General features: G+C 37.9%; 1 protein-coding gene across 6 annotated transcripts in view; it reads left to right on the top strand.

The window, feature by feature from the left end:
• The window catches only part of ERC1 (ELKS/RAB6-interacting/CAST family member 1), a 269,449-nt gene that overhangs the window by 152,978 nt on the left and 99,388 nt on the right, over positions 1-17,083 (top strand). For all 6 annotated transcript variants that reach the window (XM_056515238.1, XM_056515211.1, XM_056515230.1 and 3 more), the window contains one exon: positions 4,656-4,787. In XM_056515238.1, coding sequence (XP_056371213.1) covers positions 4,656-4,787 — 132 coding nt within the window. The remainder of the gene's footprint in view (positions 1-4,655; positions 4,788-17,083) is intronic.

Genomic DNA, 17,083 nt, shown 5'->3' with positions numbered 1-17,083 from the left:
GTAGTTGATCAGCATGTGGAACTGAATGAGGGAGATCCACCATATTTACCTGAGCTTTAAGGCTTTATCATTGTTTGCTCCTGAAATGAAATGAAAGTGTAGTACCTCCTTTTGGTAGCACCACACTGTATATTCCCTTAGAGCTTCAGGACCTTCTTAGGAAGACATGCAGGTTTTTACAGATATTTTTCAGAGAGCAGACATTATTTAACTAACTGATTTATTTTCACCAGTTGTCCTCTTCTGAGGAGTAGGTATTTGGCATAGCATCTTCCCTTCTGGGTTCAGTAATTCAACCAACAGAAACTCACCTTCAACTAATTTTGTGAGTCTTTTGGTGTCTTTTGGTAAATTCCTGAGATTGCAAACCAGAAGTCCTCAGCAATGGGCTGACTATAAGTAGAATCAATTTTTCTTCTTCATATTTGGTTCTGGTTATGGCAAAAAAGAGGAGGCAAGGGAACTTTACGGAAGATTTTTTGAAAAGTCTTTGAAGATTTTAATTTTTCCTATTAATTAACCAGCATGCACTTTAGAGTTACAGTTAATCAGGCCCTCATGTTTTTAGCTGGAAAAAAATCTTAACATTTGTGAATGGAGTGTCTCCAAATAGTGTTGAAGAATTTGTTGTCTTAAATGCTGAATGACTGTATCCATGAGGAATCTTGAAGTAGTACTTGAGGCAGCTGATAGTCCTGAGTTCCCAGGTTCCACTTAACCCATGGAAGGTCAGTTTACAAAGGAAAGGCTTTCTTTCTAGGGAGAGTTTTATTCCATCTAGAATGCACTGAGGTCATTAAGTTCTTTATCTAGGTTATGGTTTCTTGAGGAAATACATGATAAGCAAAAGCAATAGTGCACATGAATAAAGGCTTGTAATGATGTAATGATTTCACTGTTTAAGAAGCAATTGATTCCTAGTGCAAAACTAGGAATTCCAGTGTTGCATTCTTCCCATCTGGTTTGTGAAAGGGCACAGGTAAAATGTGCTTTTGCATTATTTACAGGATTTTTTGATAAAATACTTTCAGTACCTAGGCAATTCTCTAGTCCTAGAAATGCTTTCAGCAGTTAAAAGAATCATTTCATTGCCTTCTCAAACTGTTAACTAATCTTCCCTAAGAGCTGACTAGAAAAATCCACCTTAATTCCAAGAGTGAAATTAGGCCATAAAGATCTTGGTGTAGTTCAAGACAACGTTTTTGAAGTTTGCCAGGATACCTCAGATTTAATTGAAGCTAAATGCCTTGGTGAAAGCATGTATCCTATTTCATGCACTTCCATAAAACTTCATGGCAGATTACACATCACATGAATGCAGGATAGATTAAATTGATACATCATTTTAACATGCATCACTTGGCCATCCCACCACTTCCTTCCTGAAGTGAAAGGAAAAGCCCAGAAACGTGCGTCAGTCACACCTCCTTTTCCTTTCAGGCTTTCAGACAGGCATGTATGGAATTAGTTTTGCATGCGAATCAGCAACTGGATCACAGCATAGGTAGCAAAAAAATTTTATTGTGCCTGAACTCTTGGCACTCCCACAGTGTCAAATGGGTTTTTCATTTTCTGTGTGCTGCCACCAGTGAGCATAAAGGCAGAGCTGTCTCCTCTGTCCCAGTCTAATTCCATCTCTGCTGTGCAATCTCGTGCACATGGGATACAGGAGGGTAGGGGAGGGAGGGCCATGCAGGTATTTGGCTAAGTAATACACCTTGAAGAATGCAGTTACTGTACAGGTAAGTAATAATTCCTTATTTCTGAGTAGTCATCTTTGTAAGATTACTGAAAAGAGGCTGTCACTGTTTATCATTCTGATATTTTATCAAAATACAGAGATATTTGCCATTGGTGTGATGCTCAAAGGTATAACTGCTTCAGAGGAATAGTCACTGTAGGAAAAATGTTATAACTGTAGTTTAAATTGGTAGAAGATTTTTTCCCAGAGTTTAATTCTTATCACAATAAAGGTAGAATACTTCATGTAATTAAATGAAGGAAAGCAGCAGCAGCAGCACAGGTCAGCATGAGCCTGTCATGCTTTAGAGTTCAGAGCCAAACAGGTGGAAAAACATGCTGGTATGTCAAAAGGTTCACTTCAGTTTTATCTACTAATACAAATCAGCAGCTTATATAAAAAAAAAAGTCGTTCAAATACTGATCAGTTAGTCACAAATCAATGAACTAGAAACAATTATTTAAGAGTGTTTTGAGACTGTGTTGCACTAATGGAGGTGCTGCCTGACTAAGCAACAGCCTGCTGCTCCTGCCAGTCATTTGTGTGGTTTTGTCAGGTGGTTATGCACATCATGACACCATTAGAAGAGTAAAATTGCACATCTTTTAGCCAGGTTTGACTGAGACAGAAAGGAAAAACTTCTACTCAGGCTTTCCTTACTGGGTGGTTATTAGTATTAAAGTTTACAATTTCTAGGCAATTCATTCCAAGTCAGCCTGGATTTTTAACTTGTAATCCTCTATCATGTAAAAGTTTATGTATTATATTAGGAAAAGTAATTACATATCAATATAGATTTTTCAAATGCAAGTAATGCAGCACTGTGTTTTTGGTATCACCAGTTGTACTTCCTCCTGTCCCTCTAGAGTTCACCTGTCTGAAAAGAGCACTATATAGTGTCATGTTTAATACAGTATTGAATTCACCTCTGAAATGTTTGCCTGGAATGAAGAGCAGATATACCTATATTTTAGAATGTTTTATTCTGCATTCTTATTTTAAAGGAGTTTCCATTTTAAATGCCACTGTTCAAATGTGCAGTTCCCAGTTCTGTTAATTGACACAGAACTACACATTCACTTGGCTGTCTGTGAATGATATATCAAGGAGTAAAGTTCATAATTACTCTGTAATGCAGATAGGCAAATAAATATTTCCTAGGTCAGTATTCCTTGCAGAGCTTTTTGTAATCTTATTATTCATCTTTTTGACAAGACATAATTTACCCTTATTATAACCATAAAGTAGTTTTGGAAGATGTTATCAGTGTTCCTTAAAGATTATGGCAATATGAAAACATGTTAAGCAACTCCTATTTTTGAAATGTAGATCTCTCCATTTGTTTCTTTAGAAAACAGCAGTTACTTGCCCTGTGAATCCACCTTGGAATGTAACTATCATCAGAAAGCTGCTCTGCTTGCAAAGCCTAACAAGTCCTGCTGCTCCTGCTGGTGGCTGAACACCAGTCTTGCTCTTTAACAGGGCAGTGGTGCCAAGTGTCCTGCACTAGTCTGCTACAAAACTTTGCATCTCTGCTTGAACACTGATTGAAAGGGGCAGTTTTGAGACTGTCAAAAATGGTTTTCATACAACTATCTTTGGGCATGTGGTCCTAGAAAGCAGGAATCAAGACATAAGTCAGATTAATTTGTTAAACTCCAATGACTAAGTTTTTCATTATGAAGGTTGCAAGGACAATATTTTTCTAAGTCAGTCTTCTTTTTCCTTATTCTTTATATGGTATAAAACTCTTTCAGTGTAAGTGAAAAATTACAATCCCAAATACAAAAGGACAGAATCCAAAGGGGTGCATCTTACAAAGAGCAAAATGCCAACAAATAAAAGCATTTTTGATTCTTCCACTGCTACTGAGATGACTAAAAAGCCATGTATTAACTTCAGTATGCATTAATATCTCATCAGAACCCTATGATCTAAACCAGTCTGCAAGACAAGAAATGCAGAAATCTTCCATCAAGCTGCTCCCTTGCCCCGGGTTTGTTAAGCAGCCATGGTCCAGGGCATTCATGCATGCACAGCCTGCTTTGCAGCCTTCTGTGAAGCTGACTCTGCAGTAGCAGGAGCGACACATTCATTTTCCTTGCAAGACTAAAGTTAGGAGAGTCTCCCTTACAAATAACAGTACCATCATTTTGTATATATATTTTTTTAAGTTATGCTGCTTGTAGAAACCCATAAAACATGTTTTTGAGGAGCAGTAAGTTTTCTTCAGCATTCTGAACATATGAGGCACATCTGAACTCACAGCTGTGAAGATGCTCTTTGATTAAAAGCATCTTCCTAAGTTTTTAGGGAGTCTTGATATTTGAATGTCTGAAATTCAGCCTGCCCAGATGAGTCCTTCATATTTCCTAGAGAGCCTTGGGTGTAAAACTTTCTTGAAGACTTAATCTGAACAGTGGAAAACTCTGTTGGGTCAATGTTTGCTTTTCTCCCTCTTAACCTGGAAATGGCGAATTCCAAAGTGCAGTGCTCTGTTTCCCTTCTTACCACACCTGCTGCTGCTGAATGTGCGAGCAAATGGGCAATTCTGAATGCCTGCTACCTTCCTGCCATTTCTGGCTTCTCTGCCTCTTCAGAACTGCTTACTAATCCTTATTTTCCAACCATCCTTGCTTTTCTGTGCTGTATAACCTGACAAGACTGTGGTATAACCACACCAGGCAAAGCACTCTTGCTTTGAGCTCCTGCTTCACTGGCTTTCTCCTTCTCTTTACTGTGATCTTCCTCTTGCTCTTGCATCCCTTCATCATTCTTTCCTTTGTGTGAAGATTATTGGCCTGCAATTGCACCTTGGGAGGGAGAAGCACATTTTGATTGGCTTAAAACTTGGTTGGTTAAAGGGCTGTACTTCTAACAAGTCATCTTCACCTAGTCTCCCGTCATTTTCCAGGACAATCTGCGTAAAAAGGATGATCGGATTGAAGAATTGGAAGAGGCACTCAGAGAAAGTGTTCAGATAACTGCAGAGCGAGAAATGGTGCTAGCACAAGAGGAGTCAGCCAGGATCAATGCTGAGAAACAGGTCTGCAATCTTGTAAAGTCACTGGTAGCCCTCCTAGGAAAGTAACCAGACAGTAAAGTACTAACTTCCCTGCTTTCCTGCTTGATGAGCTTGTCTGTTCCATTAGGTAACAGCACTCATAAAATCTGCAAAGCCTTCATAGTAAGTTGTATTTCATAGGTAAGGTTTTCTTGAAATTAAAATCAAAGTACAAGGTATCCTGACCTTTTGAAATATTGGTTTAAGTAGTAACTCTTCTGATCTGTCTTTCCTGTCAAAGCTGCCTTCCTGTATGTGAGGTATACTTAGATTTACTGTCTTGTTCATTGAATGTATTTGAAAGACAATGGTTTTTATTAGCCTGGTTGTGTTTATGGACCACAATCTCCTTCCATTTGCAAAGCAGCTGGTTAATAAGACAAATCCCTTGGCTTGAGCCAAGCATGCACACAGAAAATACATACTTGTGTATTGAAGCCACTAAAAGAAAAGTTCAACTTGCATTAATTGATTTTGTGCCACTGATAACTCTGAAGAATCATGGGCATGCCTGATTTTAGCTCAGGTTAGTAATATCAAGAAAGCATTCCCTAAGTTATGAATAAATCTGTGAGATTTTGGTAAAGCTTGTGAAGCAGTAGCTGAAACTGGCACTCTTACTTTTTGTGAGCCTCTTCAGTGTTTTTCACTATATCTACAATAATAAGCAAACAGGAGCATTTGCTTAGTTACATTTCAATGGAGGAATCTCCTTTGTTATTTACTTAACAATACTTCTGACCAAATGTATTTCAAAACATATTAAGAGGTTTTTCTTACCATGTACTCTTGTAGTACAGGCTTTAATGAAGAAGAAGTAAAAATTCAAGTTTTCCTGAAGATAGCAATTGTGTCTCTATGAGCTAGAGTCAAGCTCAGCTGTTTGCTGATAGATGTATTGAGGATGATTCTGGTTGCTGTATTTTAGGATGAGTGATGGAACTCACTTTCAAGAATGCCTTCTTTCCAAACTTCTTGTAGCCTTTTAAAAAATTACATTAAATAGAAATGTTAACTGGGTAGTGAATGCCACTTTGAACATGACATCTCCTTGAAAGGAAAATGTATCTGAAAAAGCATTGGGCTCTATGATGAGGCACAGAAATAATCAAAGTGTATGTGATTTGATGCCTAGGATGTTATAATATTTTAATTAATTAATTACAAGACAAAGAGACCATTTCAATATTCTTTGTGCACCTGGAAGCTGGTGCTCAAAGAACATAAAAATATATAATTATCTTTATAGATTATATATACAAATATAAGAAAAATATATTGTTGCTATTGTGTGTAACATCCTAAAAATGAGACAAGGCAGACAGAATATCAATAAACCATCAGGCTCAAGGGAGAGATTGAGAAGAGAGGAAGAGAGCCAAGACAAGTAAGATTTGTGGGTAAAGATTGGTGGAACATGGTACATAATAGCGTAAAAAAGAAATTAATTTGGATGTAGTAGTGCTCACAAGTGAGGAGGGAAAAGGAGTTTGGAATGAGAGCAGCAGTACTGGAAGAAGAAAAAGTTGACATCTATGACAGCAGTTGCTTACTGCAACAGAACTAAACTGCCTCCTCAGACCAGTTATGGTTTTTAAAATATGAGCAACAAATGGGCAAAACAGCAAAGGATCTGCAGAGTCTCGTTCTAGTCAGCACTGGGAGACTTGCTGTGCCCACTTTGTCCAATAGGATTTTGTTCTGGTATCAGTTAAATGCAATCACATGTATATAAATACATTAAATACAATACAAGGTGTATTTAGAGGAGTGGCAAGTAGCTGTTTCTCCAAGGTGCAGAGGAGACTTCCCTTCCAATGTTTTTCAGTGCATATTCCTTCAAGTACTTTTAAAGAATGCCCTCTTTGTTTAATTATGTCCTGTGGAAGTTCTCTGTAAATTTTTGAAAGACAAACACATATAATATTAGTTTTAAAATGCATGACTCCATGTTCCATATACTATCAATGCAAATCCATTAACTTTCACAAGCCATATAACAAGTTATGAATGTTCTTACACCGAGTGTGAGTGATGTGTGTGATTTTTAAAATGTTGATGTTGTTCAAACTGATTGTAATTTGCTTTTAATTGCATGCTTTTCCTTTCCTCTCCTGTTTATCTCCTTTTCTACCATTCTGCCACTTCACTGCCTGTCTGAAGCTTTTTAATGAATCAGTGCATGAGGTCAACCATTTTGGCTTTAGGTGGTTCAAGGTATGAGGACATCTCATTTGTGTGTGCCTCTGCCCCAATATTTAATATTTAGTGTTGTTACTGTAGCCTTGTGTTGTGTAATCCCACCCTCTATCATCTCATAATGTGTGGTGTTGTGATATTTTATAGGCTTCAGATTTGAATTACAGTGTCCACAAAGCTCCCCTGGATTTCATGATGTTTGTATGTCCGTTATAGATTAAAATCTTGTGCTCTTTAATCCAGTGTTTGAAAATATCCTGTCAGTGTGTATCAGCTGTGACAGTGGGTTAACTGTGTTAATATACAGTCTGTGTATGCAAGGTGTCTCCTGCTGACTAAAGCTTTCTGTTTATTTCAGGATTTTAGACCTGTTCTTTCTTTCTTTCATCTTTCCTAAGAATAAAATCAGGCATTTCCTGCTGGGAGCAGTGCCCCCATTGAATTTGGCATAGTTGTATTATCCCTACTGATCTGTATAGCAGAAACCCTGCCATGCAGAAAGCAGATGAGGCAGTCTTGCATGGATGGGAAGGCTTGAAGAACTTTTTTTCTAATAGGAGTAATCTGGTTTTGATGGTGCACCTGCTGGATCCTCTCTGTAAATACCCTTGTGAATTCCTCACAGCTGTGGGGATATGTGGTACTGTGACTGGGCCCCACTAGTTCAGCCCTCTGGAGATGGTCAGAAGGTGTCTGCAGACTACTTCTTAAGTATTCCCATAAGGCTGAAGGTAGGATTTCTCAGATAAACACTTCTATCGTAAAGGATTTTTATTAGAGATGGTAAGTGTAGATTCAGGCACTATTTCTGCTTTAACCAAATCCAGTTTATTTTAGAAAAGCTATCATTATGTTCCTCCGGGGGGGAAAAAAGAATTACAGAGAAGTTTTTACCTGCTTGGAAATGCAGAAGTAGTTTTGCTCTCTAAGAAACACTGTTGGAGGTTTTCTTTGACAAGATGCCCTGTCTTGTTCATAGACCCTTTCACTGTGCCATCCCCTCTCCTGCAGCAGGAAGTTATCCTTTGTATGAATTGAGTCCAGTCAGCACCATTCCCAGGACAGTGCTGGAAATGTGCTTTGATCTTCATGGAAGAGTGGGACCCTTTTTGTGAAGGAAGTTCTGTGACTCGGTGTCAAACAATAGTTAGTGACAGGTTCTTCTCTCAAGGAGCACAGTAGTAAGATTACTGGCATTTTTAGCCTTCCTTATTGGAGGGCATAGTTCACAAATGTTTTTTGACCTAAGATACTTCATGCTCTCTTTTTCATTACTCACTTTCTTCCCCATGCTTGAGTGCATATCCCTGCTGTTTCCCCAGCCAAGGTCGTTCTGGGGCTGTGCTGTGAAATGGAGCAATGACCTAATTCATGGTAACAACTGTCTTTATTTTTTGAAGGGATTTTTTAATGTGAAGCATTTCGCTGCCCTGGTTCATGAATCCCCATGCAGAACTTGAGGGACATGTGAGGAAGTGGGGGCAGGACTTGCTTAGTATTATTACTGAAAATATTTTTACCAGAAACTTATTGCAGCCTTTACAATGGGTTCCTATTTCTTTGAGTGAGATGGTGCATTGCCTGACCACAACATCCATTTCTCTAGCTTATTTTATTTCCTTCAAATTTGAAAAGCAGAAGACGTTAAAAATTTAAATAACATTCCTGCTGATAGTAGTGCAGCTCTATTCTCTCATCAATATCAACTCCTGCTTAAATGCACTCTCTGTATAGTATCAGCTAACATTTAACTCCTTACCCATTACATTAAAATGTAATGGCAAATAAACACATAAAATAATGGCCATTACCTTGTCATTCCTTCCTTCCTTAAGTAGTTACTGAAACTGAAATTTTTAACTTGGCAGTCTGACCTTGACACCTTCCATCAGTGTTTTTTGAAGTGATGGTTCTCAGTGGGACATTTTAAATGAGGTTAAGTATGTCAGTCTTTAAATAGCTGTATCTGTGCTCATACACTGTGTCTTTTTATCCTACACAGGACAGATTTTTATGCTTTCCTTTTTTAGGGAGAAAATAAAAGACTTAATATTGTAAAAGTAATGTATTGTTTAAATGTATTTTCTTATGCTCATTCCTTTCTCCTGCTGTCTCTGTAAATTATTTCAGCAGGATTAATATTATTTCAGGTACATATTATATGTAAAATATGCAGATAATAAGACTCCTGAAATTCTCTGTCACATATCTCTACTTCAAAATTGGTATCTGTTTGGGAAAATAAAGATTAAATAGGTTAATAACTCAACCAGAACCTCCCTCACAGTTCTTTCTTGTTTCCCTGCTGTAAATATGAGATCTGCAAGGGTTTGAACGTAGAGCCTCCAAGAGCCTTTTCTGTCCTGTACAGAAATTCTCACAAAGTTTTGAATGGAATCTGTCATTTGCATTTCCATCAGAACACCATTCTGATTTTAACTTTCTAGCAAATACTATTTAGACTACAATTCACTGTAAGAATAGAATAGAAACTACATTTACAACAGATTTATCATATATTGGATAATATCCTATCAAGTACCTTCTAAAAAATGCAAAATAAATTAAAATACCTATCTTTTTTGCTGAGCATTCTGTTACTGAAATAGATCTGAAATATTTTTTCACATATGTTGAGAAATAATTGGAATTATTTCACAGCACAGCTTCAGACACACTAAGTTACTGCAATGTCTGTAAATGAAAAACATAAAGTGGAATTTTTCAGGAACCACTTACCTGTGCTTGTTTTCTGAGCACCACAGAAATATCAGAGTTCTTACTGCTCTGTAACACATGGTGCATGTAAACAAGCAGTTTGCTTTTAATGAATGTTTTTGTCTCTTCTTCTGTATCTCCTAATGAGAAATTTGATGGACTAAGTATTGGAAATCAAGGCAATAATCCAAGGTATGGTTTAGGAGTGAAGGTGCTGGAGATTTTTTTCTAAGATTTTTCTAGCAAGTTTATGTTTCTTTGGCTGAACTTCTCTTGAATATCTTCTGAAAAGCTCTTTTCTGTAAAAGTCTGCCAAAATCATTTTGGCTTTTGAGTGTGTGTATATATGTACATGTGCAAAGTAATTTGAGTACTTAGTTCATACTAAGTAAAAATCTGTGCTAAAAATTTATATTTTCATTTGTGTTACTGATAAAAAAAATTTAAGAGCTTTTTAAGTCAGTGTCAAAGTATAATCTTACCATTTTTTTCCAAGAGATTTACTTTATCCTTTTGTCTGATTGTTCTGCTTTGGTTAGAGAAAACATTTTGAGTAACTGAAGTTCACTGTGCATTGTGTCCCTGCCAGTGATTATGTTTGGGTAATTTTTAGGAGCACTGCATCTCCCTAATGTTACTTCTTTTCCCCAGGTATTTAAATGGATTGCATGACCTTTTCCTTTAAAAATATTCCAATTTGTACTGAGTCACACTCCCTGCAAGGGAGAGGTAATTTGGTGTGTAATTCCCTCTGCATTCAGTAATACACCTTTAAAGAGGTGGAAGAGTGGAATTTTTTGTCTTTTTTCTCAGCTGTGCTGAGCTGGGGGCTTTTTTTTTGGAGGGAGGGGGAGGGTTTTTTGCCTCCAAATGGGAAGAATGAATAGAGAGAGAAATGATGAATAGAAAATCATGCCTAATGACTTTGAGGCAGAGATCTTTTTCTAACATTATAGACAAAAAAACTTCTAAATCTCTTAGAATCATGGAACTGTTTAGATTGGAAAAGACCTCCAAGATCATAGACTCCAACCTGACACTGCCAAGCCCACCACTAAACCATGTCCCTCAGCAGCACATCTACCTGTCTTTTAAATTCCACCAGAGATTATGACTTTGTTTTTGTTTAATTTGTTGCTCTCGTTTAAGGTTGCAAAGTAGTCAATATTTGATGACTTTCAGGAGAATTGGGTATAGTGAAAGCCTCTGTGCAAAATATACATCGAGCATTTCTCCATAGAACTCATCTTTTCATTTAATGAAATGAGAAATACTGATGGAAACTGTTATATATAAATTGGGTGCAAGTGCTGATTTTAAGATCATTTTGTCTGTATTTTTATCCCTTTTTATTATTTAATAGAAAAATACTGATTTCACATTATGCCTTTTCCTAAGTCAGGTATTCCAGACAAAGTTCTATCTTGGCTTCTTTCTGCCTGTTACATTATTTTCTTAAGCACCTACTTCTAGACAGCATTTTATTTGTTGTGGCTCAAGAGAAAATCAAATTCTTGCAGACTTGGTTACATTATTGCTTGCTTGGATTTGTGGGGACCCATGCAAACACTTGTGTTAATATTTGTTTAAGCTAGTCCTGTGCTTTTTTCATTTTAAATTTCTTTTCCAGTTGCATTCTCTGTGATCTTAAATGCATGATACAATAATATGTAGATTAAAGCATTAGAAAAGGTTTTTAGACTTGAACATTAGATTGATAAATTGAAAAATACATGTTCCTTTTCTGATATAATTTATTTTCCCCCTCTCAGTCTATGAAGTGCAAGAGAAAAAATTGTTTTCCTTTGCATAGCATTTTCCTATGTAGAAAAACATAGAAGAGTAACAAGCTTGAGTCTCGTTAAATTGGGGATGCCTCTTCATTTGAAATAGTTCCTACTCACACAAAAGTTTCCAGACTTTCCTGTACTGCTGTTTGCCATTGTATTCCTTCAAACCCTTCACTGAATTTCAGTCTGTATTCAGTGGGCTCCAAATAGTGGAAGTTCTTTTTATTTATTGTAGTTAGGTTCTGCTGTTTGCTTTCTGTTAACTAAAATGCTGAAGATCTGCTTCCACAAGTTTGTAGAGGTGGAAACTTTTCTGAGTTTGCCAATGAGACTGTGCTTCTTCAGTTTGCCACATGTTCAACCTTCACATGGCAGTGCATGTGCTTTCATTTATTTATGTTCATGATCCTTCATGTCTTTTGGGAAAAGAGTGTTAAAGTTGTACATGGAATCAGCATAACGTTTTTCACTGCTTGTAGTGAGTTAATTCATCATCCCAGAATTTTTCTCTTTGGAAAATCAATCTGTGCTCTATAAATTGACAGTCTTTGCTGTGCTGTGTAGCACAGCATTAAATATTTACTTTGAATATTATTCAGTTAGGTTTAAACTGTCTGCCATAGTGACATATCCTAGTTAACCTGAAACTGTCTAAAATGCAGCAAAATGGAAATCAGCATGGTCTGCAGAAAGCTGTTAAAAAAACTGCTGAAATCCTTGGGCAATTAGTCTCACTTCTACCTTAGCACAGTAGATGTAACCTAAGAAAGGGCAATTTATTTTGAAGATGGCCATGTTTAGAGTTGTGGCTTGAGTATCATGAATTAACCATAGATCTAGAGAACTTTGTTTGGATGTGATAAATTGTGCCAAATAAGTGTGTGCAGTGCTGCACAGGATGTACTTCATTAGTGTCTCTGCCTCTGTAGAGATTCTTATTGCTATTCCTAGTGATTGCTGGTTCTATTCCCAAGGGTTAGGAATTGCTAGCCATGGAAGATAAACACAAGACAGTTTCCTGAGACTGTAGATCCATGGGAAGTCAGACAGGACAGCTTCCTTTGGTATGATTATGTGGATTAAAAAACATGAGAATGTTTCACTGGATAATGGTTTCACTTCAGGAAAACGTGTTTCAGTCTTCAGATACCAGTGACTAAAACAGATTTCTTTTCCTCAATAGAAAACAGAATTCAGTTTTCACTTACTTTTTTTTCAAGGCCTGACTCAAATATTTTGTGTTAAGCAGAGGCAATTATTGTTTCCTTCTCAAGAGCTGTTGTCCCAGCAGTAGCCTGTTGCTTATTTATGTAGGTTATAGCCCACATTTAGGAGATACAGCTGTCAAAGCTACCTCCAAACATCCTTACAGGACACAGCTGTGACTTACAGAGTCCTGAAGGCTTAGGAATTTTCTCTTTTCCAAGCATCTGTGAATCCTGATTCCTTTCTTCATACAAAAACTCAGCACTCTCAGAGTATGAGCAAAAAGCACTTGATGAATACTCAAGTAAACCCTTTGACAGAGATGTCTTTGTTGATATTTGTGTGGCTTCTGCAGGAGGAACATGGTAATGTTAGATGTCTGGTCAATCTCATTAGTGCTCTTCCTTGCCTAGAGCCATCAGTGGAGACAGCAAGGAGCAATACAGAGCATTAACTCCTTTTTATTATCAGATGCTCTTTTTATAATGAAGTTCTTGTTTGGAGACCAGCTCATGGAAATAAGAGACATCAGCTGTCTAAATATCTCAGTTTCACAGTGATAAGAAAAATTGCATTCATCTGCAGTATCCTGTAGATTTTCAGACCATAGGCCTTTGTTCTATTTATCTTGCTCATCTCCTTTTTCCCATTTAATAAGGTAAGAACAGAATAGTGGCACCAGTTCTGTTAAGACACCAAGACACTCTGTCTTTTATCACGGATGCTGAATATACAAAATCTAAACAACCTAAAAAACAAAGGCAGAGACTTAAGAAAGCCACACAGTATTACTGCTGTATATTACAGATGTTTAAAGAACCCTCCCTTTTCTCTGCAGAACTGATAATCCACCAGCCATTTTCACAGCTTCAACACTAACTCCCCTCTTTGCTGCAAACAGAACTTCTTCTCCATGTGCAGTGTGCCACAGTCCTCTAGTGCTGTACACAGCTGACTTTGGCAAAGGGCTGCAAGTCTGGCATCCCCTTTGAGATGCAGGTAGAAGTGATGTGTAGAAACATGTTAATTGCTGCATCCTGTGCACTGGTGCTGGATAAGAGGGGTTTGAATTGAAGCCAGAGCTCCAGCCTGTGTGGTGGGACAGAGCCATCCTGCTTTCCACCCCTCTGCTGTCAGTGGGGCAGAGCTTTCAGCTGTTCTGTGGTTGAGGGCTGTCCTTACCTTACAAATCAGACTTCACAGTGTAATTTTACTGAGGGACAGGGAGATTTTTCTTGTTATTGTTTACTGATTTCTCTCCTTTTGCTCTGATATTTTGAGCTCTAAAAAAGCTATGCCTCTAACAGTTTTCCCAGTATCTACAGGAATTTGAAGTTTGTTCCCTTAATTCAGAATAGCCAAGAATGTCTTGGATATAGTCTTTAAGAGTACCTTAAAGCCACCCTATGGCTTTAACAAAAATGGGGCTATGATGAAACTATAATTCATTTCCCTCTTATTTTGTGTAAAGGTTTATTAGCTTGTGATTTAAGCAAACCATCTGGTCCTGCTGGCAATCCAAGTTATGTCAGACTCAGTGCTTTCTCCCTGTAATATTAACTGGAGGCAGTTAAATTACATGCCTAAGTCCCAAGTCTGGCCTGTGCTTTTTCCATGTCTTAACATCTGTTCTAGGAAATTTTTCTGAGATCCAAACAAGTTTACACGGAGCCAGATCTCTTGTCTTTGCCTTTCTTTCTTTTCATGTCTATTTCTTTTCCTTCTCTGCAGTCTAATCAGTTCAGCCAAGTAAAAGATAGTGCAGAAATTTGAAGTCTCTTTATCATTTCAGCAATGTACATGGTGAGATAAAAAATACTTTAAAAACTCAAGAGCTGTAGATAAATAGGAGACTGTCATCTGAGAGTGACACTTTGAGATATGTAAATTATTTTTTCAGCCCTTCTGGTATTTTTACTACTGGCTTTTAACTTCAAGATGTTTTGCTTGCCTGATTAATTTTGTGCAAAAGTACAGATTCTTATTACATTTTGTCTTGCAGTGCTGATTTCTTGTTTATACAAAACAGGTCTATGTTTAGAAAATAAATAATTTTAAAGATACTTGTTGGCCTGCTGAGCTGGTTTTGAGAAGATCTCTAGTGATTGATTTATACACAGATCATGGAAAATTGCTTGTTTGGTATTTGTACCTGTGTCCTCTGAAAGTTCAGCATTTTGTATTCTGCCTGGAACTTCTGAGACACAATAATGAATATAAACAGCTATCCTATAGCCTGCTGTATCTGTCTGTATATTGACTGAACTTGAATTTCTTTCCTTCAATCTGAAGCATAAAAACAACTCTGATTCCAGGTATGTAATTAAATATTAAACTGTGTTTCCTGCGTTTGACCTAAAATACTGAATCTCCAGCTTAGGAATAGGGATCTTGTTGTAACAGTCAGGTGCCTTTGTTGTGCCCTTTGAGACATTTAATTTCAGGCAATGTCGAGGGAGGGGATTCTGCCCCTCTCTTTAGCTCTGGAGAGACCCCAGCAGCTCTGGGGCCCCCAGCACAGGAAGGACATGGACCTGCTGGGGCAGGTCCAGAGGGGGCCAACATGATCAGAGGGCTGAGCACCTCTCCTGGGAGGAAACCCTGGGAATTTGAATTGTTCTGTCTGGAGAGGCTTCACTGGAACCTTGAAGTATAAAAAGGGAACTTGAGAGAGAGAGAGAGAGACTCTTCCTCAGGGTGTCTAGTTACAGGACAAGGGCCAGTTGTTTTCAACTGAAAGAGAAGAAGTTTGGACTGGACATAGGGAAGAAGTTCTTTATAATGAGCACAGTGAGGCCCTGGAACAGATTGCCCTGAGAAGTGGATGTCCCATCACTGGAAGTATTCAGGGCTGGGTTGGACAGGGATTTGAGGGTCCTAATCCAGTGAAGGGCATGGCAGGAGGGTTGGCTTAAAGGGTGCTTAAAGGTCTCTTCCAACACAAACCATTCCATGAAAAGATGAAAAACAAAATAAGATACTTAGTCTCTTCTGTAAAAATTGATAATCTACAGGTGAGAAAAAGCCTTACCTAACATAAAGTATTTTTATATAGTGTACCACTGATTTGCTATCTTTAATGCCAGTCATATGCATGTGAATTTAGATGCATTCATATCCTATCACTTGAGAACATTTGGTGTCTGTGCAGGGCATTCTTTAGCCTTTTCCTCATTCTGTGTATGCACATATCCTATAAACATGGATTGCATGGGTCACTATTTCAGCATAGAGCCTCTGCCCCTGCAAGTGTTTTTTCAAGTGTATAGCATTGTGCACTTTTTTCCCCCCATACTGATGGCTCTGTCATTGCCTCTTTAGAGTTGCACAGTCCCACTGTAGTGGATTACATAATGTTACCAGCATTCATGATGCATTTGTGGCTTGGATCATGACCCAGACTTGCTTTGCTTCTTTGAAAAGGTGCAAGCAGAAAATTAAGCTGTAGATCTATCTTCCTGAGAGGGCTAGAGAAGCCTTTTCCAATTTTCTGTGCAGTAGAAAAGCTATCTTCAGGTGATGCTTTATCACTCAGGAGAACTCACAATGTGAAGAAAAGAAGGTAACTGCCACTACGTTGTAATGTAAACAGTCTGAAGTGTTTGGGGATGCTGAGATTCCATTAGTCCACCTGTCTGTTGGAGTCTTGGGGCTCTGATTTTAAAAGGCAAATAATTACAATCACATCAACTGATACAAGAATCCTTTCTGGCCTGAAATATCAGTTGTGTCTCAGGAATTCATAGCATGCATTAGTTCTCATGTTACAGGTGAGGGAACTGGACCTTTCCTATCCTGATCACCAGAAATCATTCCAAGAGCTAGTACAGAGGTTGGTGGGATTTGCCAGCCTCAGTAATACTTTGTACATACAGTCCCTTTCTCAATTTTGCTATCTTTTTACTGACTTTTGGGGAACTTGACCAAGCTCTTTGCCAAGCCCCTGGCTTCACATTACCCAGTGACCAGAAAGGTTTACTGGAACCACTACAAATTTGGAGATAATGTGGTTTCTCCATGTCTATGCAAAAGCCTGGGTTTTGATTTGCAGGAGCAGGGAGGTTAAGATGGCAGATAGGCTCCTGAAAAGAGCTTCAGGTTTTTTTGTTACTAGATCATTTATTTACAGGCTGTCACTGATATGATAAACTTCTCCTATTGCACTGCTCTTTCTCTCCACCTTGCTTTCATGTTTCCTAAGGAAGGAGATGTAATACCATGCAAAGTATTTGTCCTATCTTGACATTTACCTTTTCTGCTGCTGTGAATCCCATCCTGATCTAATTGACATTCTTTGCCTTCTTTCACATAGTTTGTTCAGTCTCAGGAAATCTCTCCTCTAATGGAAACTTATTTCAGCTTGAT

The sequence above is a fragment of the Oenanthe melanoleuca genome, chromosome 1A, assembly GCF_029582105.1.
Source record: "Oenanthe melanoleuca isolate GR-GAL-2019-014 chromosome 1A, OMel1.0, whole genome shotgun sequence".
NCBI lineage: Eukaryota > Metazoa > Chordata > Aves > Passeriformes > Muscicapidae > Oenanthe > Oenanthe melanoleuca.
The sequence above is the reverse complement of the archived record's forward strand: the minus strand, read 5'-3'. Positions and strand labels throughout refer to the sequence as shown.